The 27,382-nt window shown below is 35.5% G+C and overlaps 1 protein-coding gene across 1 annotated transcript in view; it reads right to left on the bottom strand.

The window, feature by feature from the left end:
• HFM1 (helicase for meiosis 1) overlaps window positions 1-22,665 on the bottom strand; it is a gene marked incomplete at its 5' end in the record, with an annotated part of 31,629 nt that extends 8,964 nt beyond the window's left edge. Inside the window, 25 exons of the mRNA XM_079314054.1 lie at window positions 225-310; window positions 2,570-2,701; window positions 2,788-2,885; window positions 3,095-3,142; window positions 3,229-3,335; window positions 4,134-4,225; window positions 4,842-4,922; window positions 6,942-6,989; window positions 7,857-7,990; window positions 8,754-8,848; window positions 9,272-9,417; window positions 10,778-10,879; window positions 10,971-11,014; window positions 11,696-11,784; window positions 11,866-12,066; window positions 12,497-12,658; window positions 12,803-12,880; window positions 13,242-13,393; window positions 15,504-15,636; window positions 16,129-16,199; window positions 17,862-17,909; window positions 19,394-19,659; window positions 20,412-20,718; window positions 22,140-22,261; window positions 22,613-22,665. Coding sequence (XP_079170180.1) covers window positions 225-310; window positions 2,570-2,701; window positions 2,788-2,885; window positions 3,095-3,142; window positions 3,229-3,335; window positions 4,134-4,225; window positions 4,842-4,922; window positions 6,942-6,989; window positions 7,857-7,990; window positions 8,754-8,848; window positions 9,272-9,417; window positions 10,778-10,879; window positions 10,971-11,014; window positions 11,696-11,784; window positions 11,866-12,066; window positions 12,497-12,658; window positions 12,803-12,880; window positions 13,242-13,393; window positions 15,504-15,636; window positions 16,129-16,199; window positions 17,862-17,909; window positions 19,394-19,659; window positions 20,412-20,718; window positions 22,140-22,261; window positions 22,613-22,665 — 2,895 coding nt within the window. The remainder of the gene's footprint in view (window positions 1-224; window positions 311-2,569; window positions 2,702-2,787; window positions 2,886-3,094; window positions 3,143-3,228; window positions 3,336-4,133; window positions 4,226-4,841; window positions 4,923-6,941; window positions 6,990-7,856; window positions 7,991-8,753; window positions 8,849-9,271; window positions 9,418-10,777; window positions 10,880-10,970; window positions 11,015-11,695; window positions 11,785-11,865; window positions 12,067-12,496; window positions 12,659-12,802; window positions 12,881-13,241; window positions 13,394-15,503; window positions 15,637-16,128; window positions 16,200-17,861; window positions 17,910-19,393; window positions 19,660-20,411; window positions 20,719-22,139; window positions 22,262-22,612) is intronic.
• Between the last annotated feature and the right edge of the window lie 4,717 nt (window positions 22,666-27,382).

Here is a 27,382-nt window from a genome sequence, read left to right as displayed (position 1 = left end):
TTTGCTATAACAAAACACCATACACATTTTTAAGGAAAACCAGCAGTAGCTACACAGCTTTTTTAATTCTACTAGTTAATATGAATAAATCACCTAAACATCTAAATTCTGCTATGATCATATAGCAAATATATATATATTAACTCTACTGCTTTTACTGGTAACAGCATTAGTCCTCATTATTTTCCCTGTCATATTTATCTATGTATAAAATAGTAAGTTACCAATTCAAGCTCCCTTGCATTTATGTCTTCAATTTTTTTAAATGATGTCAGCCCAGCATTTACCATAGCATTTGACAGTGATACACCTGTGAAAAACATGGAAACAAGTTTTATGCTGTTAAAGGACAACGAATAACCTCAAATTATTCTAACAACGGCATTAGAGCAGGTAAACTCAAAGCATAAATAATTTTATTTTAAATTTTTATTTTATTTTAAAAAAATAGTACCGAATACTTAGAATGAATATTTGAATCCTTCTCACACAGTTCTGCAAAACAAAAATTAAGTGGGAAAACTCTTTAGATACTTTTAGGTTGCTTCTTAGAAGACATTACAGTAATCTTATAAGAAAAGACTTAACTCAAGAATTTAATAATTTAGAGAAATAGAAGACCTTTTGTCTTTTTATGTGTATTTGAAGATCTTTTGCGTCTGACTTAGGGAAAACATCTTTTTCCATCTCATTGCTCCCTTGCAGAAGCTCTGCAGCCTGAAGACTGAAATCTCTCACCTATTACTTCTGCTGTGAGAGCTGTTGCCCTGTTTCTTTTTTACTGAAGCTGAACTCTTATCCTAATTCCTAAAATTGCAGAAGGATTTCCACCAGTGAAGAGAATATCAGATATAAATAAGACCTTTTTATTTTCATCTACACTTCTGAGCAAAAACTAAATGGGGGTAGAAATTAAATTGAACAAGTAGTAAACGTCAGAAATCCTGTATGACAACTGATCATTAACCTGTCTGTCAGAACAAGCAAACAGAAATCAAACATACCATTTAGCAACAAGAGGGAGCATCATTATTGGACAAGAGTAGTAGAAATGCAGTAAGAATTCAAATGAACTATTAGTCTTAGTAAGGTCAAGTGTCAGTCAAAGAACAGTCACTTACCATGGAAATACTTATTAATAAGTCATTTTTAAGGTTCAAAAATAGCATGCTGAGATAAGAGTTTAAAAATTAAGGATTTCTCAATATGCTACATGGTATCAGCAAATTTCTATGAACTTAAGTCATTTCACTTCAGAAAGAAACAGAATAGGATTAGCAGCCATAGGCAGAGGTTAAAAATCATATCATACTACAGGCATCAACTCAATGTTTGATTCAGGAAAAGAGTGAACTGTCAGAAGAGTGTTCAAAAGAAGCTTGTGAGGGGAACAAATGACACTTTGGAAGTTAGCAGTTATTTGTAACATACATTGCAAGAGCTATGACAGCATAAGAAAAAAGTACCCAAAAAAAGGAAAATTGGACAGAGATGTCTGTATATACACCGTTCCATTACTAAAAAACTAAACGTGACTTTATTCTACTGAATATAGTGTACAGGAAAGGATTTGTCTACACTGCAGGTGCCATATTTATCCCACTCATCCTAACTCCACAGAAATGCTGAACATGAGGCAGATTCCTCAGATGATTGTGTCGACAGTGGCACAGGTGTGGGATAGTGGAAATGTGTTCCCAGCACTGTGCACTTTGCTGTGCACAGGCTAACAAAGGCCTGCCCTTGCTTTGAATCCACATGAATGAAGCATTACAGCCTCTGCACTTGAGCAGGCAAGGGCTGTAAGGTACTGTACCCCATGGACCACTGGGTTTAGCCACTCTCTAATTTGCAGATCTCTGTACTACACTGCTCAGTGCAGAGCTGATCTGTTTCTATAAAGAGGAAATACAGAGAACACTGCAGTGAATTTTGAAAGTATGAAGGTATGATAAGACCAGACATCAAAGCAGGAAGATACACTACTACCTCAAACAAGTATGACTACATTTTTATAACACAGAAAACTCAAAAATTTCTGAACTCCTTTTCAAATAATTATGACAAGCCTGAACTTCCAGCCAGAAGTTCATTCAATAACAAGATACAGTGAAAGGAAGAGCATTAGAAACTTTTGATCATCATGTGTATAAGAATCTCATGCACAATAAATTGATTTCTATTTCATGATTCCTACCCTTTTCAATGTGAATTAAAAGGTTTTTATGCATACAAGTAAGAGGACTTGCAGCAGCAGCTGCTTGAAAAGGAAAGCATAGCCCAGTCAGGGACATGCAATCACATCAATGTGGAATATGCCTGGGATAATGAGAGGAACATTAAGGAATAAGAACAATTCTGAAATACACTGAAAATCTGAAGAAAATTACTAAACAGCTTACTTTTGTTATGGCAGATTCTTCTGACAACTGTGGTACTCAATTGTAGCAAATAAGTAATTAGGAGACTAATTCAATTATGTAAGCAGACACAATAGAAATTAGCAAGCTAATTATGAATTTTGATTCTCTGTCAAGATTATACTTTATGATTTCTAACTACTACCTACCAATTTTTTCCAATTGTTTAGATACATGAAGTGAATTTTCCCAAAGTCTGCACCTGAAACACTTTGCTAAAATCAAAGAGTTTAATAAAGCAGAAAAGTTCTTCTTAGATGATGCCAGAAAGTCAGATAACCCTGTAAAAACAAGACAGATCTATGTTAATAAACCAAACTGTATCTTATTAGAATATGTACAAAAAAAGGATTAAATTTTACCATACATCTAGTAACTCTCAAGCCATTTCTAAATATTCTGCCAGTATCTTGTGTCAAAGTAAAGTCTTGAATAGGAATACATCCCAGCTGAGCTTGAATGAGACTGGAAAAATAATGGGTTTGATATATAAGCTACACTGTAAACAAAGAACAGGAAAGTTTTTAATGGGGAAAAAAACAAGGAAATTCAGAATAGAAACAACGATACAAAATCTGGTCCTCTGCAAAATTATAAAAAAAAAATTCAGGGACTTCAACAGCCATAAAATAACAGGTTTTCAATAAAAAATAAAAAGACAATGTAGTATTTACCAGTTTACTTTCATTTCTCTTGTTTTTATCTTCCCTTCCATTGGAAACCTATGGATGAAAACATACATATTTTCTCCAATTCTTTTTTTTTATTGTTAAAAATGTACTTTTGATTTTCAATGCATTTTTAATACCTGATAGTTATTTTGTCTTTGTCTTTATTCAAAGTGTTCAATATTTTCTTTTCATTTGTTCTTAACTTCACATCCACAAATTCTGAGCAGTTGGAGATCATTGTAATCTGTAATAAATAAAGGTTTTTAGTAATTGTTTTGTCATTTTTTCTACCACTTCTAACTTCTTAAAAAGAACACTTAAAAAATAAAATTGTCTCAACAGTATGACCATGAAGACACAATCCATCAGTTCTTTCTAATACTGACAGACTATCTTTCCTCTTCCTATAATGGCTATTAATGAAAGGGTAAAATTTTCTTTCAGGTTTTAGATTACTATTTCAGTTGAGGTTATCTCAAATCAACCATACACATTGCTAACACTTTATACAAGGCAAATACAAACAACTTTTTCTGTTATATATTTCACCTTGATTTCTTCACACTTTAACAACAAAGACAGTCACAGGAGAACAAGTGTTCCATTTTTTCATGGCAAATCTGTTATATCATGGTATTTGCCTGAAAACAAAATGCCTTGTGATTCAGATAACAACCCATCATCTGAAAGAGGAAAGTTGCTTAAAACAAAATTCCCTTAAAAGTAACACCTGTTCTTGTTTTGCAACAAAAAAGACTAGTAAACCACAAAAGAGTAAAATGTTTAATACACAAACAGAACAGCTTCAGCAACTCTGCATCTTCATAAGCAAGATTAGTGAGGGGAGAAAGAGCTGGAAATCAAAAGATCTCAAAGTACAAAGCCTCAAAAATACTCCATATAGAATTTAATTAAATGTATTCTCTGAAACTTAATACAAACAAAGCCTGAGGCCTTTAAAGTAAACAATACCTTATGCTTCTTTTCTTAGATTGTTTAAAACCAATTGAACATATGTAATTTTTTTAAAAAGTCAAATTACCAATTCATTTAAAGTCTCAGTTCCTTTAATTGTGAAAAACTGCTTTACTGTATCAAATGCAATGTAATACCACGCCATTAATCTTCCAGTATCTGTAAAAGAAGAATATAGCATAAAAAAAAAAAGTATACCAAGTGTATTGCAATGGCTTGGAGATTTTTAAGCCACAAAATTAAATTTGTTTTCTTATTACAGGCCTCAGTGAGATTTACCCCCACTACTCAGTGTGTTATTGCCCTCAGCTTTCTGACCCAATCATGGAGTGGCAGAAAGAATCATGTGCCAGTGGCAGTTCTCTCCAATGGAGATTAAGTCACACTAAGACACCAGGCAGCAAACTGAGGCTGCTAAAAGCCAAGAACCTGTAGCAGAGGACTGTAGAGAAGAGCAGCTATTGATAAAACCTGTCCTTTTGACTGTGCCACAATCAATTATCCTGTCATAATGTTCTGCAATCTTCCCGTAATCTGCAACAAATTTTCAGCAACGACTAGAGAAGATCTATTCATGAAAAAAGATTAAGAGAATGAATATCCATGATTTGGTCACGAAACTTGTCCATATATTCTACTCAAACAATCCCTCAGATTCTACTCTCTACTACATTTGTGTACTCATTGATAGGTCACAAGGGTAGTTGAGACCCTTTGTAGTTCACTACCACCTCTACATCACTTCTGAAAATTAGTTTATTTGAAAAAGTGTTACCTGTTGGTTTGAAATTATTTGCTTCATCCATCCTGACCAAATCAAAAGATGATAAATCATTTAAGTTCTTCAGACACAGTTCTGTCAAAAATTAGAGAAATGTTTTCTTCATGAACTAAAAATACCTTATCTATGTACAAACCAGAAACATCATCATCAAATTGCAATGAATGTATACCCAACTAATTCCACTGAACTCAAGTAAAGTTTTTAGAATATGATCCTGCTTCTATTAAGGGCAGTGGTTAACTTCTGCCTGGGAAAACTCACTCAAAGATAATTGATAACAAGTGAACTCTTTTTCAGTAAGGCAAAAGTTGCAAAGGAAAATACATGCTAGAATGTGGGTTGCCATATTCAATTTTGAATGACAGATCAGAGAGCCCACAGCACTTATACAAAATATTTCTGCCACAGAGTTAACACCTAAATGGTTCAAATTTCAAATACCCACAAGTATTCATGAATCTTTCATTAGCAATTTTCATACTGTATCATGCGCATTTGTGTTTATTTCACTAAACTCGTTATGTCATGTATCTGCATAAGAATGACCAAAATGCTTTTGTTCTCTCTTTTTCAAGACCAAGGCAATATTCAGAATTTAAAAGTCAGTTAGAACAGCACTCAAAGAGGTAGTTCCCTTAGCAACCCGAAATTATTCACTTTACACATGAAATACATTAAAACACTATATACATTAATACAAAATCTTTCATGTTGCAGGGAAGAGCAGCTAGTTCCTCCAAGAATTTTTTAAAATAGGTAGTTTTTAACATCAGACTTTCAAGGAAATATAATCCACACCGAAAAAGCATTAATTGAATTCTTCTAGCACTATCCGTACAGATGATTTTAAACCATGCCTTCTCTCAAAAAGTCTTATTTAGGTAGTATTATGCTTCATTCCCTCTATTTCCTTCAACCTATATGGCAAGAGTAGAAAAGTCCTGATGTAAAAGAAAGGAAAAGATAGAAAACCACTGAAAGAAGCAATTTTTCCTACTGCTAAGTACTCCTCTTTTCACTGTCTGCAAGTCAGAGTCAATGTCTCTCACATTTGGAGACCTTAAGTGGTAGCAAATATACCGTGTTCCTGAAGACAGGCCTTGAAACCTCACACAATAAACAGCCTCAGCATCATTACACTAAGCCCAAAATCATTCACAAGTTTTTCCTACACATTTATGTGAAAAATGTGTAAGTGGAGTCCAAGTGCAAGCTCTACAAATTTCTGGGCATGTATCTGTCCATGTTGTCATGTACCAGACCCTCCTCCAGATATTTTAGCTCCAAATGATCTGGTTATGATGGAACAAGTACTTTCATTGAAGAGAGAAAACCGTGTTTCTAGATTTGCAGAACTTGATAGCAAATACCCCTTTATAAATATATTAATGGTTAAAGTACCAGAAAACTTACATTAAAATAAATTAACAAAATAAAACCACTTGAAGAGTTGTATGCTATTTCTGTATGTAAAGTTGAGAAGCGCCCATTCCCCAAACTATTTTGTCAGCTGTATGTTTTCTAATGGAATTGCACATAGCTAAAATGCAGTATTTTTTAAAAAAAATCAATAACTTGGTTTTATTCATGTCTTAGCAGCAAAAAAAAAAGTCTCTTAAAATCATGCAATTTTAAATTGCTTCTGGACAAGGCAAAGACATTTACATTTTATATTTTTTATTTTCAAGACTAAATTTATGAATGGAAGATTGACAATTTGTGAAAAGGACTTTTTTAAAAGAATAGTAACAGAAATTAAAGCAAGTGAGATCAATCAAAGGAAAATTAGGAAGAATGAAAATCAAAATTAAAGTATTTTGTTTCATATTTCTTAGCGTGTATATGGAGATGAGGTAGATAAAGGCATTTGATGATTTTCCTCTATACAAGAAAAGCTTTTCTACCAGTTACAATGTACTGATAGTATTTCAAAAGTATTAATAATGAAATAAAATCAGTAACACATACATAGTAAATTACATTTGTTCTGCAAATGTATCTATTGAAATTAATCGACGAGATAATAAACATGGGTGAACCTGCCCTAAATAGTAATATTTTATTGAAAAAAAAGCTAAAAAACCAACTTACCTTGTAATTTTTCTTCAATTCCAACTTTGTCTAATCCAGATGAAAAACCTTTATGGAAAAGACAAAAGTTGTTTTAATCTAATACTATTATACACTTCCTTCTCAATGTTACTACCCATCAAAACTGATTTGCTGACTTTTAGAAGCCAGACAAATACCCCAAAATGAAAAATGTGGGAATATTTATTATACTACAAGCAAGTCAGAAGTCTTACAGGGTATAGCTATATAAATATCACTAAGAGGTTGTTAGAACAGATGTGTAAAGGTAAAAGCTGCAGACATTTCTCCATGTAAAATGTCAGTCCTAAAAGTTGCAGAAATGTCAGTAGCAACTTCAAGGTATAGTTCTCTTATTTTAGAATATAGGAAGCCACCTCAATTGTAACATCCATTCAAATCCTAGGTGTACTATGTTCCAGTCCCACCTCTAAATCCTTCTAAAAAATTGTCTCCAGCAATTACCCAATGACTTCAATATCAGATGGAGAGCAAGTGGGCAGAACAAAGACATGGTCAGGACTGGGATAATATTCTGAACAAGACAAATTGAAGACACTGGAATTCAGATAACTGAAATTTTATTATAGAAAAAAATGAAATACTATTCTTTTTCTTAGCAGATTACATATTCAGCAGTGAAAAATACATTATGGCTTGATACTGCATTAATATATGGTCCAGCATACTAGGATCAAAAGAAATAGATTATGAATCTGTAATTGGCTTCTTCATAGTTTTTAAAGCTCCCACTAATTATGTTAAAGAACAAAATGTTACAGGCCACATTGCACATCTTTTTTTCATCACATTTTGAAATTATGGTCCAAAAGGAAATTATAGAAAAAAACAATATGGACATAACATATCCTAGTGTCATAATTAGATGGATTAAAAATATAAAATCAAACAAACCATAATGAGTTGGATTTTTTAAGGCTCTAATGTACAAGAATGTTGATCGTATCCATTCCAAAGCTACACTGACATCCGTGACAGTATGCAGCACTATTTCTGCATTTAAGTGTTCAACAAGGTGCCTGTGCAAGCTAGTGCAAAAAAACAAGAGTTAAGGACATTTACCAATGGGCAATAAAAATGCTAAAACTAATTTTTTTAAGAAACAAAACCAAACAAACCCCTCCCCCAAAACCACAACTTTTCAGTGTAATCAGTTAAATTGATACAATACAGTAAAGATTATGTAAATAATCAATAATGTAATTTATTCATTATGGCAAATATCCAGCAAGCAAAGATAAACTGTCAACTGTGAAGTTTCACATTTATTAGAAAACAAAGTTACATACATTTAAAAATTGCAGCACAGACATTCTGTGCTATTGATATTCCAAATATATTTGAAAATTTAAATGTTAACAAAATTAAATTCCCCATTTTACCTTTTAATGTCTTAATTTTCCTACATTTCTTGTGATAATCTGTTAAAAACAAATGTAGGTCTAGTATTTTCCAGACTCTATCATGTAGAAATTCAGATATATGGTCTGTGATCAATTCCTGCTTTTTGTCTTTGCAATAAATATTCTTTCAGCTTCCGCTGTTTTCAAGCAGGAATCTAAAACTTTTTTTTTTTTTTGAGCTTAAGATGTTCTAAAGATTCTTTTAGCTGATAAAACAAGAGACCATTAACTCCTGAAAAGTTTGGTTTTATTTTCTTTAATTCTTTCTTGATTTCTTCCAAATAGACCAAAGAAGTACCCCAAAACCCATGTGAAGAAACACACATACTGTACAAACTATGAAGTTTTGCTACTATCTACAGAGTTTTATTAAAAAATACTTAGTTACCTGCTCTCTATTATATCAGCACCATTTAACATCTGTATATATCTCTCCCTGGTACTGCAACGAGTCATAATAACTGCTGTAGCTGTAGTGTCAAACTGAAAAAATACAATACAAATAAAAGCTGCTCTCCAGTTCTTAGAAACAAAAAAAAATAAAACAGTTTAATATGCATCACATACCTGCTGAATCCACTAAAACTCTTCTCTTAAAATCCTGTCTGAAATGGCTATTGTATGGCAGCTTCCTACTTTTTCTCTAATCCCCATTCACTATGTAACCCAAATGTAATCTTCAGATCTTTTTCCACTGCAAGGTGAAGCAGTAATTTTTGATGGATAATACAAAAGCAAACAGATTTTTTCCTCAAGAGAAAAGCTACCTAGGAGTAATTTAAGCATTAATAACCCTTTAAAAACAAAATGTAGCAGTAAAATTACTGACATTGCACTTTCTTTGACAAGAACAGCACCTAGTAATCTGCCTATAGATAGTATCAATACAATAAAACATTCACTTACCTGAGGCCTTCCAGCTCTCCCAATCATTTGCAGAATATCAGTTTCACTGTACTCTTGGAACACTCCTCCAACATAATGCATTGTGGATTTTATAACCACCAGGTGTGCAGGTAGATTGACTCCCATAGCTAAGGTGCTAGTAGTAACTATATCAGATCAAAGTATATGAACACCATCAAAATGTCTGACAGAATACTAAACAAGCAGCAAATAGGTGACTTAACTCCTGGTGCCTAAGAGTTCTTAATTTCTAGTGGAATCAGTGGGCATTCTCCATCACTAAGAATTTGGTATAAATTACAAACAGGTACATGCAAAACAATTTCTCTGTATCTGATCAACAGCATTCATTTGTTTACAAGTTATTTAAGAAATTACATCCCAAATACTTTTATTTAAACATTCCTTTATATTTGGAGATAATCCAGAATATGATCCACGTTAAATATAACACACACACAATGAAGAAATAGTAATCTTATTTCTTAAAGTGTATTTGAATACAATCATGACTTCATCTTGCTTAGCAGTGGTCAATATCTCTAAGATATATTCAAGTCATCAGTCATTAGCTTTGTTTATACCCATGGTATCAAACCACAATCACAACTAATACTATCACAACACTTCACCAATACATGCTCACACAGAAAACATTAATCAAATGTGTGGCAAGTAATCATACACTCATGTTTTCTAATTCACTTTCTGTAAAGAATATTTGGGGTGGCAAGAATTCAACACAGAAAGCCAGTCATATGACCCAATTGATATTACTATTCTGCTAGGAAAAAAAAAGGATTAATGAAGTTTCCAATTCTTGAAATTAAATGAAAATTAAAATTAGAAATTACTTTTTCTTATGATTGTTGTAACAGGAAAGAAAAAACATCCATTAATCTTTTAGTGCTGTACATGAACCAGACAGACAAATCCCCATAGGGGCTGGATGTTTTTTAACAGAAAAAGAATACTCAGATGAGATGAGACAATCATATCTCAGATGCCTTCTCATTTCACGTAACAGATGGAACATTTCTTAGGGACCTCCCCATCAGTCACAAAACCTTGCATGGCAGTTAGAAAATAGTACCCTGCCCACCTAAGATGCAAAAATGTAGATGATTCCCTTCAGGGAAGCCACAGTAGCAAAGGACCCAGACAAAGAAAGCATCTTTGAAACTCAGAGGAAAGATTCACTAGCACAGAGTTCCACCTCAGTGGGAGGGTTCAATGGTAGGAAAAGGAAATGGACAGATCTATATGGACAAAGGAGGATGATGACTTCCATATGTGGTGAAAGTAAGTTCTATGGTCTTTAATAATAGTGCATATGTAGGCTCACAGGGTAAAAGTGCATGAGAAACACAATAACACCTTTACCTGGTCTTCACAAATTCCAAAGGTTAAGAAAACTCTAGAACCACTAAATACTACCACTTCCAAACTGGAATCTTCTCAGGATACATAAATGACAGTTTGGCTTTCAAAGTTAAATGTACTTACAAAGTACTGGCAAATCTCCAACAGTAAAAGCTCCTTCAATTGTTTTTCTGTCCGACATCTCCATACCCGCATGATGATAAGCCACACCATATGTTAAAAGATCTGATAATGAAATTATTATATACATCATTTAACTAAGTTTTCTCAAGCAAATATTTAATTACAGAGCAGAGAAGTAGTAGGTTATAATTACCTCTCAGTTTGGAGTCCTTCAATGAATTTGCAAACCCCTGTAATCTATGCAACACACACAAACAAAACAAAACAAAACAAACAAACAAAAAAAAATTTTAAAATATACATTATTTGGTTACTTTCAACCACCACATTTCCCATCTTCACAGAGTGAACAGACTGACTCTGGGGAAGCTATTGTAGCTTTTTGAGCCTGCTCATCTTTCCAAGTGACAATGACAATCCTTATGTGTTGTTCACATAAAGCAAATCAGATAATATTTGAGCCCCAAAGTCAGGAGGAAGCTTCTGCAGCTGCCATGACTAGGCAACCCTGAAGTGAATAATAGTTAATATTGCTGTATCTATTAACACTCTCTGAAAAAGCAAAGACATCTTATGGCTTAACTTAAAACACCAGTAAAATCACATCCAATTCAACTATTCATATGCTTAATCTTTGCACTATAAGGTATCAGAGAGCCATATGAATTAGTGCTATTATGTTTAGAAAGCAGCTTTGAGAAACAACTTAATGTTTCTGAAAGGTATCCTAAAACTCTGAGAAGCAAATAAAACTTCTCAAGAAAAGTGTCAATTTACCAAAAATAATGTCAACTGTGATGATGATTTTGTTGCACACCCCTCTGCTAGAAACTGTATTAGCTCAACAGCTTTCTTCACAGATATTACAGGTTTACTGAAATGTACAAACACTTATTTCCAATTTAAATAGAAAAATACCTTTGTTTCTGTTCTATACTCAGTAGAAATTTAGCATCTTTTGCAAGAACAGAAGCAGCCTGCTGTACTCCTTTTCTTGTGGCACAAAACTATAAATAAAAGATTTTTTTAAAATCAACACTTTCAAGAAATAAACAATTTCAAACTTGATAAAAAAATAGCTGCCATACCACAAGTGTTGGTTTTTGCTCCGAGTATGTTTGTATAATGCTAGCTATCTTGTAGTTAAGAGTTAAGTCAAATTTGAATTCTGTCTGATTGTCACTGCAAGGAAAACCAAGAACAATTTTGCGTAGCTTCACTGGTCGTTGATCCTCATCTATTTTCAGGCATACAGCAGGCATCTTACTATCTGAAAGCCATTCTGCAATCTTTAAAAAAGAAGTAGAACAGAAAAGATAAATTTCTTCTTTTATTCGTGCTCCTGCTCTAATAGCATCACAGAATAATTTACTTAGCTTTTGTCACATGTAAACTATTAACACGTTTTATAATCATTTAAAATCATAAGTGAGGTTCTGCTTTTTGCAAGACCAATATAGTTTGGACTGAAATCTCAAGTCTGTTGTGATTTGTAAGAGGCAAAAATAACAAGCGGAAATGTAAAATTGAAGCATGTCCATATATGCCTGATGTTTCCATATGGTTGAAGGTAATCTTACATTAGCAGCAGCCTCATAGCTGTCTTCAGATGACAACTTAAAAATTACTATTTTGCTATCAATCTAAAATTGTAATTCCAGATAAATTTTATAAAACACAACTCCTTTGATCAAAATACAGTTAAAATGTAACTCTTACATCTTGAGTGTTTGGGATTGTTGCAGAAACAGCTACAAATCTCAAGGGAGGAACAGTATCATGCTTCTCCAAGAGACGCCAAAGAGAAGACTGAATAGTTTTCATCCGACTGACTACAACTTCCAAAGTTGCACCACGACTTTCATCCTTTATAATGTGTACCTATCAAGAATTTTAAAAGATGTGGTAAATATTTTCCAGTTACAATCTGGACATGTGCTAAATACATGTAATATTTTCTAAGTTTCCTTTTATCTTTAACAAAAGATACAAAAGCAGTGCATAAATCCTCATTAATTTTCTTACCTCATCAATGAGAAAGAGCCGCACAAGCTGGACTATAGAGTTGTCTCTCCACCTTCTAGTCATGCTATCCCACTTTTCCTTGGAGGAAAAAACCAACACATCAAAACAACAGCAAAAGCTTTAAGATGTTTTAAATGCGAACATATGCCACAACTATAGTACATAGAGACATGCCTAAACTCAAAAAAATCTTTAAACAGAAACAACTAAATGAATTTAAGCTAATGCCATCTATGTTTTATCTGGCACATTATTATATTACTAACTTTTGTTTGTATGAACTGAGAGTGTGCACAGCAGTGTGCAGACAAACAAAGGGATCATAAAAGTACTGTGGATTACCAAAAAAAAAAAAGTTGCAGTCCTTGCAGCATACAATTAGAAGACTGCTAATGTTTGTTTATTCTAAATTCTTACAAGAACTCAGAATGAAACCTACAGGTGTAGTGATAATAATGTCAGCATGATGTATTTCAAATAAATCATCCATCAGTGTATCTCCGGTCAGTTCCTTGCAGGTGAGTCCTATAGGTCCAAATTTTTCTTTCCAATCATTAAAACGCTGACTGCAGAGAGCTTTTATTGGAGCCACTAGAGACAACACCAAATAATGAGAATTAAATCAGGAAAACCAAATCTTTAACTGTATTGGAAATGCATGCATTTCATGTCTTTAGTAAGATGCCTTCTTGAATTTAATTTCCCTAACTTTGCTTCCAGAACCATAAAACCTGTAACTGGAGTTACTGTCCTTATTATTCTACTCTATGTGCGCAATGTTGAGCTTTGGGTCCTAGTTCTTCCTATCAGCAAGCAGAAACACAACCCTTTAATTAAGATTATTTATGCTCTCTCTTAATCCTTTATCCTGTTTGGTTTGATTTTCTTTGCAGTACCACATGGAAACAATCATTCAGCTATCAAAGGTTTTCTCACAGATGGAAAAAACCACAGGAAATACATATTTTCTAATGAAAGATCATACAAATACCAACAGCAAGAGACAGACTTTCAATCCTTCTGGTAGTCCATCAAAATCAAATGTACAGGTAAGTGTAGGGTCATACAAGGCAGATAACATAACAGGTAGCAGTTCTTATGCTGGTTCTCATGAATAGAATCCTAAAACAATCTATCTTTTTTTTCCCTGAGGATACACACTGTACTTTTGCAGACTTTTGTTTTCCAGAAATCGGATGTAATTCTCAATAAGGACTGCTATTAACAACACATGTAAGACTATACTGGATGATTAATCTATATGGAAAATGCAGTGATTTAAGTGAAAGAGGCAATCCATGCATGACCTGAAAACAGCCCTTGTATAATAGATCTTGCAGTGATTAGGTTAGTTAGAGGCACTGGAATATGAATGATTTCTGCATATTTGCTCACAAATTATTCTTTAAATATATTTAAAGAAACAGTCTCTGCTTCAGTAAGAGATTTAAAATCTCATGAGTATCAGAGAAATAATTGGCTCCAGAAAATTGATAAAGCTACCAGCAAGTAATTCACATAATCACAAAACTGATCATCTTTAGCAATGCAAGAATGCAAGAAGCAAGTGATGGCTCCTGGAACTACAGTCACCAGCCCTTTGATGTAAAGCTACTGGCAAACAACTTTACAGGTAATTCTCATACATGGGGCCACTGATGAACCAGGCACCAGCACTCACACCAGCAGGACACAGTGTGATTGCCACCTCATTCTGATCATCACCACATTCAGAAAACTGACAAGTCTCTTTCTCCATCAATGTGGAATCTGGAAAGGTCAGCAGATCTAACTCCACCAGCCTGTAACTGCTTCATTACTGACAGTTCCAACCAAGTTGTATAAAGTCTACCAAGGGAAGTGGAAACTATTACCATACACTCAACCTCATTCAGCTGACAGAGAATTTGTAACATGTCTGCTTCAAAGGTCAGTTTACAATACAAAGTAAACTCTAAAGCAACACTAGCTTTATTATAAGAAGTTGAACAAAATGGAATAAAAAAACAAACATGAAGCTTTTGTAAATATAAGAATGAAACCCATAATAGCAAGACTGAATAACATATCAGTGTATAAATAAATTAAAACTGAGACAAAAACACCAATTTAATAAATTTTACATTATATTAACTCAGTTCTCCAGCAAGGAAAGAAAAAAAGTGTAACTTTTGGTGTAACTACCTCCAAGTATTTTCATATTTCTACACAAATCAGTTAAACTCATGAAGATCACAGCTCTCGTGCCTCTGAATCAGTATAAAGAAAACAGCAGGAAACTTTGCCAGGTAAGTGAATACTGGAAAATTTGATCCTCATCTCAGATCAACAGCCAGCCATACAAAAGATAGTATCAGCTAGAAACCATGCACTAAGAATTTGTTTTAGTTTCCTTTGCTTTCTCCTTACCTTTTTGTGTACATCCCGCATTCTTGGAGGACAAACTGCTACAAGATTTTCTAATTTTTATTTGTATAGGCAATGCAGAGCACTACAATTACACAATGCTGTTAAATACTAATAATAGTTACAATGGTATCCCAAATAAATACTAAACCAACTTTTTAAAGAATTAACTAGGTTGCAATATCTTAATGTATTTAATCTCAATATTATTCCTGGACTCACTCCAGATCTCTGCATTCCCAGAATGACATTTTCTGCTCTGTCACCAAAATGTTTAAAGCTGCATAATACTTACTGTAAACAACTTTAATATTTAACCAAGGCAGTGGGGCTTCCATGAGTAATCTGGTAATAGCTAGTTCAAACATTACAGTCTTTCCAGAGCCAGTCGGAGCACAAATCACAAAGTTCCTATCCGTGTATAAAAGCTACAAAAGAATTGCCAAGTCCTGTCAAATTTTCAATAATGACAAATGAAAGGTTTGCACGACTGTGCTTCCTCCCCACACATTTTATCCTCCACCATCTTAGAAACCAGGTATGTCCATGTCAGGCTCCCTCATTTTCCTCTGACAAGACTGTCTTCCCTCTTTCCTCCTCTGCAGTGTCACTCCCCCATGTCCTTCACTCACTCACTTACTCACTCACTCTTCCTCTTCCATGCAAATATATTAATAATCTGTATGCATAAATGTAAATATAATTATCATCTTCACACAAATGTATTTTATGAGAAAAACACTTTTTAAAGTTCTTCTGGTCTCTTCTCCCAGATAAGCACAACCCTGATAAGCTATTCCAGGAAGAGGTTCTAGATACATTATAGTTTTCTAATCCCTTTTATGCTCTGAATATCAAAGTACCACTTAAATTTATCTACAAAGTACTACTTGCAGCTGCAGTTTATGTTTCATACTTACATCATCAAAAGCTTTTGACTGTGCATAGTTAAAATACGGGAACTCCTTAAAAATGCTTCTAAATTGGGTTGCTTGAGAGCATTAAGGAATTTAAAATACTAGAGTGTAAATTATAAAACTGTAGGAATGTTAATGCATCTTGTTATTGCAATCTAAATGCAAACTTAAAACATACTTCCTAGGCTTGTAAAAAGCTATTCAAAAGCAATCTATTAAATGATTCAGTAGGCTTAGATTCTTGGTGTGCCATATATTCCACATCACTGAAAAAACCACAACCTATTTGAGAGGTCTCAGGATTATACCAGTAATCAAGAATCTCCTCCCTGGCATGGGCTTCATGGAACAGGACACAGTTATGGAATGTGAAGCTGCAAGGGACAAACCAGGTATCAGAACATGCAGAACACTGCTGTTAGCCTATCTATGGTGTCAGTGGTCATATCATATTTGTAACACAACACAAATTATTTAGCATAACACTGTATGCCCAGACATAACAGTAGCAAAAAAATTGCACCTATTATCACTTTGTGCTGACTGAAGTTTTAAAGATATTTTTCAGTTGCCAATAATACGTGTTCTTCAGACAACATTCTTATCTAAAATATGCAGAAGATGAAAAGAGAGCATTGTTAGGTTACAGCTCCAGATGAATGAGCTGATCCTTGTCTGGACCTGCAGAGCAGCCACACAAGCAGCCTGACTGTGACCATCTCATCAGGCTGAGGCTGAACACACAGCCAAGTATGACACCCACAGCAACAATGAACTGCTAAGATCTCAGATCCATGTTACATTAAGCAACACAGAATGAGGAAAAAGATACAGAAGAAAAGATACAGGAGTAAAGCAAGAAATAAAAGCAGTTGAAAATGGGTAAAGATAAGCAAATAACATTAGACTAAAGAAAATAAGGATTTTAAAAATCCCTGCTCTAAATAAGTGATTTGCTTTCAAACTGCAAAGCATTAATGATCCTTAATTGGAAAAGTCATAATAATGGAATCCTTACTCATTTTGGAAATTGTGACTTTTAAAGCTATGAATTTAAGTGCCTAAATTTAGACACTTCCTTTTCCTGATATTTAATCTACTATTTGACAGGATCCTAGAAACAAAATATTAAAGTATACGTAAAAAACCCAAAAGTTTGATAAATATAGATGAATGCTCAATTATATTTCATGTTCAAGGCAGGGCCAAGAAGAAATAAAATTATGGTAAAATCTGCTTAAAGTATGGGCATGCTGCAACATAGGTACAGACCAACAACGAATAAGTGAAGTTAATTTTCTTCTAAGAAAATGGGACAGAAAGAAGATTCAGTTTTCCTAATAAGCCTAAATAATAATTAAGTTTTATTTAATTTAAAGTGCATGGTGATATATGTGCGTTCGTAGAAAATGGCTGAAATAGATATTATGCAAATTACAATTTTACATTTTATATTTTAAAAACAAATTTTTGAGGATAAAATTTGAACATTTGAAATAAGAACAAGCTTTCTTGGGAATGAACAATCTAAAAGTTGTGGTTTTTTCATTCTAGCTTTGGAAGCCAAAAGGATAAACATCTATTGAATATTTGATTCCCAGCATTGTGCTGCAAATTGAAACTAATAGAATGTAATGCATTAATTTCTATGTCTATAAATTAAACACTTTAATTTTGCAAATGTAAAAGCACAGTAACAAAATCAGAAAAATCTGATCCGGCAAATACAAGGATACGTATTTCTGTAACAGCCCTTAAAATTTCCAATTTTCTTCCTGTAGTTCCTAAAAAAGTAAAAATAGTACATTTATAAAATCAGATTAATTTTCATCCAATAACCACGACAAATATCTTTCTGATCCCACGATGTGTGTTCTGTAAGGAGCTTCAAGGCTGCAGCCAGGTCCAGGTGATGGAAAGGAGATGATGGAATAGGACAGCGAGGTCACTATCTCATCATTGGAAAAGGTCATCATGGTGGCCCTTTGATAAACTCGCTCCAGTTTAAGGATGTCATGCATGTACCAGAGACTCAAAACTTGATGCAGTATGAGTTGTGGTCTCAAAAGTGCCAAGAAAGGGATAATCAGTCCTCTAAACTTCCTAGCTTTGTTAACACAGCCCAGGATGCTGTTAGCCTTTGTTAGTGCTGGGACACACTGCTCGCTCAAGGTCAGCAGGCTGCTTGCCAGATCCTGGGCACTTTTCCACGAGCTGCCCTCAGTCAAACCATCCCAGAGGAACCCTAGGGATTCTCTTTCCTGGGGCAGGACTGAGGATTTGCTCCTGCTGAATTTCATGAGATTGCTGTCAGCCCCCTCCCACAGGGTGGACCCCTGTAGTACTACTCTCCTTGCAGCTGTTCACCACCATTCTAAGCCTGGCTAACCATTTTTACACCAGGTATTTGCTGATACACTCGCAGTGCCCTCCCAGGGTACCAGAATGTTGTGGAAGATGGTGTTTCTCAACTACCTGGTGATTCTACACAAACTCTTGCAGAAGGCAAAGTGAATGCTGCTGTCCCCTCATCCACACCCACCCTCATCCACAAGAGGAATCACCACTGCTCATAAGGCAGTCAGATAGGAATCACACTTTTCATTCCTGACCTGTTTCCAAGTCCCATCCTAAGCCACCACTCTGACCTACATTTTTCTGCTAGGCACACAAGGTACATTCCATGGAAGTGTCATGTCCCCAAAAGTTTAAAATCTAGAAATAAACTGCACTTCGTTAAAAACTATTAAAAGACAAAAATATTTTCTAAGCATTGTAAATTCTAAATCAAGTATTTTGAAATTTCATAAAAAAATCTCACCACTTCTCCCTATTTTCTAGGTTATCTCCTACTTAAAATCTATTTCTACACAGATACAAATAGGAGCCACACTATATATAAACATTTCATTTTCAATTTCTGGTTTCAAATGAAGATGAAACTCTTTACCACACAAAGGGACAAGGCTGGGTTTTTTTTCAAATTGCAGAGGGGATGTGAAGTGACATTTTCAAATAGGTTTACATGACTTAGCACTTCTTAAAATGTGACTCTTCTTCATAAACTGTTTAGCCAGTCCATATTAAACATCAACACAATTAAGCTCCCCAGGACTGCAATACATGCTATCAATTTTAGCCAATTATCTCACCTTGAGCTGGTGGAAAAAAGTTCTTCACTCTACCTCAGATCTTGGATACCCTTTATTATTATATACCAAAGACAGACAATGGACTATTTTTCTTGAAATGGAGTAAAAATAATTACCTGTCATATCCAGAATCGCTGAAGCATTAGAAAATGATTGAATTTTAATTCCATTTTCAGACACAATCTCCTCATTATTTACACTATGCAAAGTAAAATCTGAGTCTTTAGTTATTGGAGCATGATGATTATTTCTCAAAAAACCTTCTTTTGTCATTTCTTTCATGTTTTCACTCGTATTCAAATAAGTGCCAATTTCTTTCACATCAACAGAACCAGCTTTAAATTCTGTAGTTTTATGCATATTGTCAGACTTTTTAAATAAGCTGCAAAAGATCCAGAATTTTCATTAGCTTATTGTAATGTTAGAGTTTAATATTTGAAAAATATTAGATATACATTTGTATTAGCAGCAGAACTAGTAAGATAATAATAAAATTGTATCTAACTTTTATGTAATCTGACATGAAGACTCCTTTCAAGATATATTTTAACTTTACTTTCATTCCAGAAAGAACATGAAAGAATAAACTGCCTGTCCAGATGGGCTCTGATTCCTAACAGCAGATTAACTCTGAATTTCTGCATCATTAATACCAGTAAAGACATGCAGGTTCTGAGGAATGGGAGGAGCTGGACACAGAAGAGCAGTTTATGGATAAAACCTCTCCTCCCAGGCAGCACTGAAATCCCACTGAGAACTGCTCAAGGTGTTCCTGACTGCCTGACCTCTGCCCGGCAAAGCCAATGATCTCAGCCTTCTTCCTTGTCACCACGCAGATAAAGAATCCAGAGCAGTATTTTCCAAAAGCTTTGTTACTTAAAAATTTCTTTAAAATTTTAGCAACAAACCTGATGCTTACTTTTTGTCATGAATGAGGCTGAGCTCAGGACACATTTCATTAAAGAAGTAAAACACTGCCAACAAGAAACGTTTTTTTCCTTATACTGAAAGAATCACCATCTGGAGCCTACTAAAGTACCTTCAGTTGAAGGATCCCAAAATTTGTGTTCAACAGATTTATGTAAAATAATGATTCTAACAGAGATAAATTATTTGATTTGACTAGACACATACCTTTTTCTTAATGTTGAATGGACACTCTCATCATCACTGTTTTCAATTAAAGCTTTATCTTGCAGTTGCTGAGAAAAATCTATTACTCCTCTAGTTTTATTTTCATCAAAGGAGAGAAAAGATGAAACCACTTTCAGATTTTCATGCTGAAAACTAATTTTATCTCTTTCTCCTAGACTTAATTGCAGGACTTCTTTTTCAGGGGCTATGCCAAAATGAACAGGTGCTGATGATTCATCTTCTACTTCCTCTGTCTTACTCTTACATTGTTGTATAAACTTCTCGTGCTTTCTCCCTCCTACAAAAATGATAAATTATTATTTCATTAATATTCATATTCTTTTTCATAGTCATTTAATCAAGTATCTTTCACACAGAATCAGCCAAATTCACATCTATTATACAAACTAATATTTCTATCTTATTGCAAAAACTTTATGACTTATGCTAATGAATGTAACACATGCATTGTCAATTAAAAAGTTATAAAGTCCCTTTCCTTCCTTCCTATGCAAAGTAAAGGATAAAAACTATTCTTCAGAACTACAAAATAGTTTGTATGACAGAACTCTTCACCCTGTCCCAGAATAAAGAGGATCTTTTAAAACAAAAGACCAAGCTTGAAGTTCTTCTACAAACAGCTGATATAAAACATTGCAATCTCAAGAGTCAGAACTGGTCCTGAGGTTGGTGACTGGCTGGTTTCATAACCCTCTTGGTTAATTATCACATTTTGCACAGTTAATTCTCAGTAGAATCAGTGTCCTGATCTGGCTGACCAGATCAGCAAGCATCACTGTTGGCAACAGGAAGGCAAAGGCAGGAACAAAAATAAGCCAATAAATGCAACAAGATAACAAAACAGCCCTATTTTGCTGTCTTAATTTCAGTATCATCCATCTAGAAACCCAAACTTAAAATGCCCTGTTTGTGACACAGTGCCAAGAGTTCTAATTCTACAAACATCAAAAAGTTTATTTAAATAAGTAGCTCTTAATGGAGTTATTATTGCATAAAGTAGAAAAAAACCACCTTCTGTTTTAGTATAATTCCTAAATAGAGAATATCATAAATCAGCACAGCAGCTAAAAAATGCACAAATCTAGCTGACAGAGATAAAGGAATTAAATTCTTTAAAATACTTCTCCTTAAGATAATCCTACATGTCTAGGAATATGCCACTTAGAAGCAATTAGTGAGCAGATTCAAATTTGGCTGCCTGAGTAATTTGATAAAAGCCCCAAAAAAAGGAAGAAAAAAGTGAGTTTCCTATAAAGTCTGTGTTCCCTGGGTGGGAGATAGGCCATCAGATCCATATGACAACATTACGCTCTTACAGCCACTTCCCACTGTGTTACAATACTTTGTGAAACAATGTGCAGCAACTGAAATTTTGATTATTCATCCTACCTTGCCCAGTTCTGTACAGAAAACTTGTAGCACGTATATGCCTAAAGAGGAGTGCTATGCTCCTGGCACATCTAACACCATCATTCTCAACTCAAATGCATTCTTTGTCTCTACTTGCATACCTAGAATATTTCATATTTCACAGCAAAAGAGGAATGATCTGTCACACTCATTATTTGTTGAGTAATTTAATACCAATGTCAAGTATTACTGTCTAGTTGGACTTTGCAGTGTTAGGTTTATGGGTGGACTTGATCATCCTAAATGTCTTTTCCAACCATTCCAATGATTCTGAGATTCTATTCTGTGATACTTTACCCATATTAGTGTTGGCAGAGTTTTTTTCCAGTTCCCTCTGCAACTCTTCTGCAGCTGGAATTTCGGCAATGGCTGGAGCAGGTGCAATGAACCAAGTTTTACGCTTTTCATTTTCCAGACACCTATTTTTAACACACGAATGTGAAATAAAAGCGTTGTTTAAGCACTCTCCACAACAACTAGTACAAAAATGGGTCATAAATAACCCATTGTTTCTCCTGCTAAAACATATTCATGTGACTTCTAATAACATAAAATTACAGAGGTAAAACTACTGCTAACCTTTATTTCTTATAGCTCTAAGATACACCTGCATTGTTGAATGTCCTTGGAGAGTAATTTCAAAATATGGGTTATGGACCTAGAAATTTCTAGCCCCACATTTCTATCAGTAGAAAAAAAAAGTGAAAGAAAAACACTGCTGTAAAATGATTCTATTTGGAAAACAATATGTGGTAATAATAAAGATTTACCTTTGTCTCATATCTGTTTTTTCGTAAAACAAATTATCCAGTGAAAAGACCATGTCTGCGGAGTTGAACATTTTTGGATCAAATGTGAAGTCCCTTAGTCTGCAAAGGGCACAAGAAAATGTACAACTGAAATTATTAGACTTGAACCTGTCTAAAGCAACACAAAGTTCATTAGTTCTAAGTGCCAATATTTAATTTCTATATTGTTTTATTTTATAGCTCTTGATTGCATTCTTAATCCTTCTTAATAATTCTTCTCCTTAATAGATAACCTCTATCCTGATAAAATCTGGTTCCTAATACTTCTGTTAAAAAAGCCTTGTAGGGCAGCACTTCAAGAAACTGTGACATATCTGGGAAGAAAAAATGGGTAGGAGTGAAGATCCAGATAAACTTTATGTTAAAGTATTTAAATTCTAGGAACAATGCTAAGATTGAGCCTAGAGAAGACGAGACTGAGGGGACACATCACATTCTTCAACTTCCTCATGAGGGGAAGAGGAGGGGCAGACACTGATCTCTGCTCTGTGGTGACCAGTGACAGAACCCAAGATAACAGCCTGAAATTGTGTCAGGGGAGGTTTAGGATGGACATTAGGAAAAGGTTCTTCAACCAGAGGGTGGTTGGGCACTGGAACAGCTCCCCAGGGCAGTGGTCACAGCACCAGCTTAGCAGAGTTCAAAAAGTGTTTGGACAATGCTCTCAGGCACAGGGTGTGACTCCTGGGGATGGTGCTGTGCAGGGCCAGGAGATAGACTCGATAATCATTGAGGGTCCCTTCCAGCTCAGCATATTTTGTGATTATTTTATACAATACTGCAGCCAGTATTTTTTTTCCCTGCAATTGTTTTGTTATGAGTCTGTCAAGTATTTGCAAAACAAAATCATATTGTTATCTAAAAAAATGAAATTATACTGTTACCCCAACAATTATTTTAATTTACAACCAAATGAGACTTTTATAAACATGCAAAGTGCTTACCTGGATAATTGGAGTATGAGCCTAACACCTTAAAGTTGTTAACAGGTTTGTTCTGAAACATGAGGACCAGAGATTATTTCTAAATTATTTATTGTACACATAAATATTATAAATACCCAGATAATTTCAATGTTTTTCATTTAGCACCATCTGTAGGCATTAGAAATGCTTTTTTATGTGTTTCTGCTGAGAAGTTTTATAGTTCTTAATTTTGCTTGAGGACAACTTTAAAAGGCAAAGATCATACTAAAAGAACATCACACAGATGATTTCACTAGTCAAAAAATCTCAGACTGATTTCACTAGTCAAAAATCTCAGACTGAGACAAATGGTAAAATACAAATGAAGTTCAATAAAGGCCAACTCTGGAGGTAAAATAACAAAGCAAAGCTTTCTTCATCTACAGAGATAAAACTAAAGGTGACACTTATTTTGTATTCTAGCATCTCATTAGTAACATATGAAAAGGGTCTTTAAGAGTGCTTTGCAAATATGCTCCAGGTTTACTTAATTACTATAGACTGTCAGCTGTGAATCAAAAAAATTTAAAAAATTTTCTTTCACAGAATCTCTTAATCTTCAAATATTTCAGAGAGCGGTTTCAAATTTCAGAAAGAAAGCATTTCATAATGCCAGAATATAGAGCATGTAATCAAACTATCTGTGAATACAGTGAAGAACTTCAAACAAAAAATCTGTCAATGCCCCTTTTACACACAGGAAGTCTGCAGTACCACTTCTGTCAATTTCTACCACTCCCTCACTGCCAGGTTTTGCCACTTTCCCCTTCACATTGATAAATCTAGAATTTAGAAATCACACTGATAAATCTAATAAAGGTGTTTAATCTTGCCTCCATGCTTTTAGGGTCAATAATCTAAAGCAGGAGCTCTCAGGCTTGGTATCAACAGTGGCAGCAGAAAGTATCTGTGAGGAGCACTAACCAAGTTGTTATTGAAGTAGTAACAATCTGTGTTAGTGACTTTCCATGTAAATAACCTCCGCTCCATCAGCATCAAGGAGCTGTAAATACTGCACATCAGCATGAAATGGTTTTCCTGCCTCAGGCAGGGAATCATCAATATATGATTATGCAACTTCCATTTAAATTTGGATTTATAATTCCCATTCCTGAGCAGCCTTTGTTATACACAATGTTTGATCTCCTAGGCCCCTGCTCTGCTCTCCGTGTCATTTTTAACTTGACCAGCTCTATTAATCCTAATTGTTTAGTAATGTAAATAAAAATAATAGGAGATGTAATGGTCATTCTGTGAGACAAGTGAAATCTAAAAGGAACACACTCCTTTATGCAGCTCTGCATTCACCCACCGGCTCCAGCTGGGAAACAGTGAAAAGTCTCTCAGACTTTTAAAAGAAAAGAAGCAAGCAAAAAAGGCAGGGTGGGCGTGATGGGGAGGAACTCAAAACGTTTCCAAGATGGCCTGGAAACAAACCATCTTTTCCACACGCTCCATGCTGTTGGGATTCCACAGGGAAAATGCATATTCCACATGGCAGAATGAGAGAGTAGGTGTTTGCAGGAGCAGCACAGACCACTGATTCACATTTACTGAGAGCAAAAATCTCTCTCATGTATCTGCATTAACAAACACCTCGCTAAAAACACTGCAGGCCACGAGAGAACTTGCTCAGTTTTGAAGCCCTTTCTACCTTCCTCCTAAAGCTAATCCTCTCCTCACTCCACGTATTTCATCACAGCTCCAGAGGCCCAAAGTGAAGGGCACAACGTTCAGGGGCGCTGTCCCAGAAAAACCGAACTGCCCGGTGTGCAGAGCATCCCCGGGCCCTGCGAGTCCCCTCACAGCCAGGCTCCCGCTCCCGCTCCCTGCACCGAGGAGGGAGAACCTGCGGCTCCCGCCTCACCGATAGCGCCTCCCGCCGCCCGCACCGCGCAAAGTGGCGGCGGCGGGAGCCGCGCTGGAGCCGCCTCACCGGGGGGGTGGAAGGGCGATGGCGGCCCGGCCTGCCCGCACGGCTCGCGCTCGGCGCTCCCTCAGGGCTCGGCGCCGCTCCGGGGCTCGGGCCCAACGCGAAATGGAGGGCGCGGGCCCGCCTCACACCCGCCTGACACCGGACTCGCACCCGCCTTACACTCGCCTCACGCTCGCCTCACGCCCGCCTCACGCCCGCCTCACGCCCGCCTCACACCGGCCTCACGCCCGCCTCACGACGGCCTCACGACGGCCTCACACCCGCCTCACACCCGCCTCACACCGGCCTCACACCCGCCTCACACTCACCTCACACCGGCCTCACGCCGGCCTCACGCCCGCCTCACACCGGCTTCACGCCCGCCTCACTCCGGCCTCACACCCGCCTCACACTCGCCTCACGCCGCCTTCCCTCTGAGGGGCCCGGCACCGCAGCACCTGACAAAGCCCCTGCTCGAAAATCCTCTATTGCCAAAATGCGGGCCTACATTCCCTGTCAGAACTGCCTGAGAGCAATGTGGAGACACTCCACTGGTGCTGGATTTAGAGCTTGTCCACGCATGGATTTACTGGGAATACTCTCTTGAAAAGTCCTTACTCACTTCGACCCTCATGTAAATTAGAAAAGGTAGCCGATTCCTGAGCCATACGACTCAGGCAAATTATTCTTATAGGAAGAAATAAAGACACAAAGAAATCTCATCCTTTTAGTGGATTTTTGATAATAATAATGGTTTTTCCTCGCTACTCAAACTGTGCAGCAAAATTCTTCAAATTATATGAACTGAAAGAATATCACAAAGTATTTGTAAAATGCAGAATTAGGTTGCTTTCTCCTCTCCCTGCTGAAATACTGCAACTTAAAATTCTGGACTTGCCATTAGAGCATAGCTTTTGAACTAGCAAATTTTAAATAAATGGCACAACTGTCTAAAACAGTCTAAATTTTAAGCTGGTTCAAAGCTTCATGACATTCAACAAATACTATAGAGGCAGCTACTGTAAATATGTATTTCCTCATATATAAATAGATGAAAAGGAGAATATTTTCTCAAATATTGATTGATTTTAACATAAATAATTTTTATTTAATCAACTTTTTTGTTTTTCTTTCTTGAAAATATTGATTAATTTTTAACTTTCCATTTCAAATTGTTAGACATTGTGCATATTTACATAAAGTGTGTTCACTCAAGTTGTGCAAGCCCAGGTCAATTAGGAATTCAATGCAGGAAGTACTACATAAATTTTTACTATCCAGTGTATATTCTGGTCTTTCCTTTATTTATTCTTCCCTTTGAAAGACTTGCATCAGAATTGGGTTGTATTACAATATTCCAAATTTTATAGCATACATTTAGATGCTTTATCTCACCTCCCCATCCAATTACAGACAGCCAAAGGTGAGAAGCCCTTCATTCCTACTTCCAACATGACAGGATCTTGTCCAGCACACAACAACAAAAGATTTTATAAAGAGCTTAGAATGCAATCAGGATTGGTAATGAACCTGTTGTCTGAAATAAGATTCTGAAGCCATCAATCTTATTCAGCAAACTGAATAAAAGTGGGAAAATGTTTGTGCTTACAAGCATGCAGTAAGCATTCATTTTTTGCTTACAATAAATTCTGAAACCAGAAAGCATTTTTCCTTCTTACTATTAGTGAATGCCTTCTTTGATTCTGGCCTCAGGCAAGTTTCCATCTTAGTTCACAACATCTGCTTTTAGCTGACCAGACTTTAATGTTTAAAGCCGTAATACAAACAGTTCATTTTTTAAAGCTATTTTTTTCTTCAATTCCTTTCCCTAGGTGACATCTCCCTCAACAC

The sequence above is a fragment of the Erithacus rubecula genome (genome assembly GCF_903797595.1).
Source record: "Erithacus rubecula genome assembly, chromosome: 10".
Lineage (NCBI taxonomy): Eukaryota > Metazoa > Chordata > Aves > Passeriformes > Muscicapidae > Erithacus > Erithacus rubecula.
Note: the sequence above shows the minus strand (reverse complement) of the source record. Positions and strands in the feature narration are given on the sequence as shown.